Genomic DNA, 5,618 nt, shown 5'->3' on the forward strand with positions numbered 1-5,618 from the left:
GACTTTGGGGACACCCTGTAGATAATTAGCATATGCTTCCTGAATCTTTCTCAATAGAAATCTAGATCCAATCACCTTTTCTTTCTTTTATCTCAAAAATAAGAACAGCATTTGGTGAACCTAATGTATGGGCATCTCTTCTCTCCTGCAGGGGCAGAAAGGCTTTCGGGAAATGATGTTTCTTTCCATGGAAAACACTGACTGCTGTATGTCTGCATTGAAGTCGCTGTAAAATTTCCCATAAATACTTCCAGTGGCTACATACATGTAAGGAGGAATCAGACACACCCGACCTGAATTGGAACAGAGCCGAATACCTGTGGGATGAGGTGGAGCAGAGCATCTCCAGAGAGAGTTCCAACAGCCAAGCCCACAAACAGCTGTAAAATGAGCTTGTAGTTCTCCTCGCAGCTGTGGAAAAGGACCAACGCAGTCCCGAACATGGAGCCCAGAGTGAGGAGGGTCACAGCCACTGTGCTGTAGCCGTATTCTAAGTTAAAGGAGATCACAAAAACAGTCAGTGCTCATCCATGCCCTCTGTTCACGCCTCAGCTGCTGAAAATGCCAGAAGAATCTGTCTCACAATGACAGCTAACAGGGATATGGAATTTTTAAATAAGTGTTATATGGGGTAAAAGGCTTTAATTTTTACAAGAAAGAATGAACAGATTTGCTATGGTCTGAATGTGTCTCCCCAAAATTCATATGTTGAAATCTACATACTTAAGTGATGGTATTAGGAGGTGGATTGTATGGGAAGTGACTAGGTCATGAGGGTTCCACACCCCCCTTGAATGGGATTAATGCCCTTATAAGGGGCCTGAGGAGACCAGAGTTACTCCCCTCCAGCAGGTGAGGACACAGCCACAAGGCGCCAGTCTAGGAGCCAGGAGGTGGACCCTCACCAGATATTGAACCTGCCAGCACCTTGTTCTTGGACTTCCCAGCCTCTGGAACTGTGAGAAACAAATATCTGTTGCTTACAAGCCACCAGTTTACAGTATTTGGTTATAGCACGGACTAAGACAAGACTTTCACCAAATAACCCTATTACTTCAAAGTTACCCTGTGGCAAGCAAGGGTTCAGCTCACCTCCCACCCCCAAAGAAACTAATTTCTCTCACTTGAAACTACAACATCCACTGACAGTCACTAGTCATGATTCCCATCTGGTCACATTTTAAACCTCTCGAAGGCAAGAAACAGTGTCATAGGGGAACACAAAGTGTGACCCCATCGTAGACCTGTGTCTGTGTACAAAAATGAGTACACCCTTTGGAAGAATTATCTTCGATGAGTTCTCAAAATTATTTGTCATGTCCAAAGGGATTATTATTCTCAATGACTAAAATGAGTGATTTTATTAGTGAAAACTGACCAGCGAATGTATAGCAGTTGATAGTATAAATATGAATGGTCTACATTTTAGATGTTTGCAATAATTTTTATAATCCTTAAAATTTATTTCATGTCTCTAGGCTTCCAGGATTTCTTAATATTCTGAATAAACTTAAAATGTTCACTTTCTAACAAAAATAAATATACGTGAAAGAGAAGAAACAAAGGAAGAAAAGGAAGAGAGAAGAGAGAGAAGAAATGACTTTCAGAATCAAGTATAAATGCTATAGAGATAAAGAGTTATTCACGCTATCATTTTCATTCAGTCGCAGATATTCAAAGCAAATGCTTTTTGCCTCTACTATTCAGAAATTACTGACAAGTCATGGCAAACTTTTGTAAACGATGAGGAAAGGTAATTATACAATTAAACCATCATTTTCTTTAGTGGTTATAGATACACAATAAGTTAAATCAAGCAATTTTATTATCGTAATACTTAAAGCTCATTGTGGTTTTTAAGAAACTATGCTCTTAAAGATTTTTATAATAGAAAGTATTCAAGTCTCACTGTCCTTGTATTTTTCTAGAAGGTTCACCCTTTACCTTAAATCTTAATAATACAACTCGTAACACGGTAATAGGCTTGTGATTTTAAGAGGACCTTTGTTGAACAGTAAGTTCTAGATTATTCAGGGGCCTAATATTAGAATAGTTTTTGGTGGTGTACTCAGAAGAGGCAAAAAACTTTCAAACTTCCATTTCCCCACCCTTCACTGCTACAGAAACTCTGTAAAATGGCGTAGAAGGGGTGGGAAATGGAGAGCTGTTCTTCAACAGTTATTGAGTTTCAACTTGGCAAGATGAGAAAGTTCTAGAGATCTGTTATACAACAATGTGAATATAATTAACGCTACTTACCTATATACAAATACAAATGATTAAGATGGTAAATATTATGTCATGTGTATGTTACCACAATTTAAATTTAAAAAAATTTTAAAAATAGTTTGGAATGGTCATACGCTGACTTGGAGGTTTTATTTCATTCTAATAAATACCCACATTATTAAAACATCCCTAAAGATCTTCAAACAAGTTTCATATCCCTTTCCTTCCCCAAATAGTCTGTATATGGGAATGACATTCTTCTCATTTTAATTTTAATATGAGCACCTGGGGTGTCTAATACAATTCAAAGTTGTCACTTTTTTAATGGAAGCTACAAAAGTCAATGAAATGTCAAGAATTCACAAGGACAGGCCAGGTGCAGTGGCTCACGCCTGTAATCCTAGCACTCTGGGAGGCTGAGGCGGGCGGATTGTTTGAGCTCAGGAGTTCGAAACCAGCCTGAGCAAGAACGAGACCCTGTCTCTACTAAAAATAGAAAGAAATTAATCGGACAACTAAAAATATATAGAAAAAATTAGCCGGGCATGGTGGCGCATGCCTGTAGTCCCAGCTACTTGGGAGGCTGAGGCAGAAGGATCGCTTGAGCCCAGGAGTTTGAGGTTGCTGTGAGCTAGGATGACGCCACAGCACTCTAGCCCGGGCAACAGAGTGAGATTCTGTCTCAAAAAAAAAAAAAAAAAGAATTCACAAGGACAAATTAGGGTATGACATTTTCCAGGCAAAAGGCAAAGTTTCAAGTTTTTCAATTCTTTTGTTACTCCTGTCCCCTTTGTCCTGCGGGCAGCCACAGCGTGAAATTGGAGGAGAATGGGTATTTCCTAACATCAGAGCTTATCAAATCTTTTTGGACCCTCTATGAGTTAGATTTCACCTGTTCTCGTGTGAGAAAGACAGCCTGAAAACCATAAAATCTGACTTTTGTGGCCATAGGACTCTACTAATTTGCCCCAGGTTTCTATATCAGTGCCACGGGGTCTTGATTGGAGTCAGGAACTTGCAGACACGTTCTGTCTACATGTTTCCCATTACTACAACTGAACTTGACCTATCCACCAAGCCACTTCTGAGTAGCTACTTTGAATAGGTCTGAAGCTCTTGATCTATACGTGGCCATACTACTTTTTTTCCTAGAAACTCAATTGGTGGTGGCACTTAGGGGTTGAATTTCTGCATACTGAAAAATATTTTCTTAATAATCTCTCTCCATCCTCCCTCTTCAATGTAACATCATACATTTCTGTAACTCCAAAAGACTGATTCAATCCTTTCCCTATAATTACACGATGCAACATTTTCAACTGAGGACAGTAATATTTTTCTAGATTCTTTAACGTGTGACTTCATATTTTTCTCAGCAAGATTATTTTCTAGAAGGGTCCAGAAGTTCATTCGAAAGGGGATATAACTTTTTTCATAGACCTCAAGTTCCAAACACTTTTCTGAATGTCCTGCAGGTATCAGGTGTCATGTCAGGTGGTCGAATATAAATACACCCACGACAGTTCCTTGGTGCCACAGTTCTGTTCTCATCCATTCTGTGAGCATCACTGACTGACCGCCAAGTGCTGAATTATTTAGCTGCTCACTATTAATGTAGCCTTTTTCCCATCAGTGAATGTGGAGTCTTAAATATTTAGGCCTGGCATGGTTTTGCTCATATAAAATCTTCCAAAGAGCCATTTGATGCTGCAGAATCCACTGTGAGTAGCCGAACCATTCAGCTAGGATGGGAGTGGCAGGCTATTTCAAAGAGAAACAAAAGCAGCTCTGAAAAATGTATATATATAGGTCCTCAGAGCAATGGTAATACTTTAAGGGTTGCGTGTGTTCACTGTCAAATTTTTATTGTGTGTCATGGATGTTCTGAGGCCAATAATTTTCATTTTGGACTCTTAAATATACAGTGCCTTAAATTTACTAAACACATTTTTATACACATTATATTAAGGGACCCTGTGAAGCCCTGTGATAAATCTCATTTACTGCAATGACTCCGTGGGATACAGGCAAGTCCAAATATTGATCTCTTCACTTCCTGGGGCTGCCAGCCACATCTGGAAGGCTGGTACCTCCCTGGATGGGTCACCTCCATCCCAGAGCAGCCCAATGTGCTTTGGTTGATGCCAGTGTGCCTTCACTGTTACTACATGCCCTGATGTGAGAAAGGAAGCCTGGTAGGAGATCTCTGCTGGAGGATCTGAGAAGTAGAGAGATTGGTTAAGATCACAGAGTGGCTGAGGGAAGAAGGCATGACTCAACTCTGTGTTTCTGATTCCAATGCTTATGTCCTTTCTTTTATACCATGTCACTTCTCAACTAACGACTTCTAAGTTGGTCTGTGACTGAGTTAAATATAGGGGACAAAATCAATTTATATAAATGGTCTACAAAAGGTACTATATCCATTGAAATGCATAGAGATTAGATACAAGGACTCTGGGACCAGCTTGCCTGGGTTTGAATCCCAACTCCATCACTTACCAGATATGTGTCCTTAGAAAAGTCACTTAATCTCTCTGTGCCTCAGTTTTCTCAACTGTAAAATGGGGATAACAATAATACCTAGCTCATAGTATTGTTGGAAGGATTAAATGAGTTGGGAAATGTAAAATGCATCTAACAGTACCTGGTATATGGTAAGTATCCTGCATTCATTATTATTATTATTACACATATTGTGCTCATCTGCTTTCCGAGTGAAGAAGCAGAACTTACTCTCCAGAGCGGTGGGTGGCAGCTTCGCTTGCTGCTCCTTGGGCAGCTGGCAAGAGCCACTGAGAAGTTGCTGGATGATGCCGGGACTCATTTGCTTAAAGTCCTCCTTAGAAATGGATGTGATGTGGCTGTTTTGTAGAAATATCTCCACCAGCTGCCTCGAAGAGAAGCAAGTCTGTAAGAGGAAAAACATACGCTGTTACTAACCTCAACACTGAACCATATTCCCCACCAACTGCCATTCCTGAGGAGTCGGAACAAGACAGAAGCCAGAATGAACACATGTTGATGACATAGGTTTCCCTGCAACCTTTCATCCCTAAATCATTTCTAAAGATTATTTTAAACCACTGATCGAAGTCTACTGGAGCTCACTTTCATTCTGAATATTATTTAGTATGAGTTTTGTACCTTTCTTCTTTCTTAAAAAGACACATCATGTTTTACAACGTGTTGAATAGTGTTCTAACCAGCAGCCTAAGGAAGCCGTGATGTTTTTGTTGTTTTTTCAGTGGGAATAGCTTTGTGTCAACAAAGCTAGGACTTCACATGATTAGCAGGGGCTCTGTGGTAATGAGGTTATTGTTATCTGATTTAATAATCCTACGTAAGCAACATGTATTTTCAAAAGTAGTAAAAGTAAAAATCCTAAA

At 39.7% G+C, this 5,618-nt stretch overlaps 1 protein-coding gene across 1 annotated transcript in view; it reads right to left on the reverse strand.

Moving 5' to 3' along the window:
* The window catches only part of SLC39A12 (solute carrier family 39 (zinc transporter), member 12), a 55,125-nt gene that overhangs the window by 17,499 nt on the left and 32,008 nt on the right, over positions 1-5,618 (reverse strand). Inside the window, exons 5-6 of the mRNA XM_012660896.1 lie at positions 4,966-5,140; positions 318-490 (exon numbers count right to left, since the gene is read on the reverse strand). Of these exons, the coding sequence (XP_012516350.1) occupies positions 318-490; positions 4,966-5,140 (348 nt within the window). The remainder of the gene's footprint in view (positions 1-317; positions 491-4,965; positions 5,141-5,618) is intronic.

Source organism: Propithecus coquereli, unplaced genomic scaffold (assembly GCF_000956105.1).
Source record: "Propithecus coquereli isolate 6110/MARCELLA unplaced genomic scaffold, Pcoq_1.0 Scaffold69, whole genome shotgun sequence".
Taxonomy (NCBI): Eukaryota; Metazoa; Chordata; class Mammalia; order Primates; family Indriidae; genus Propithecus; species Propithecus coquereli.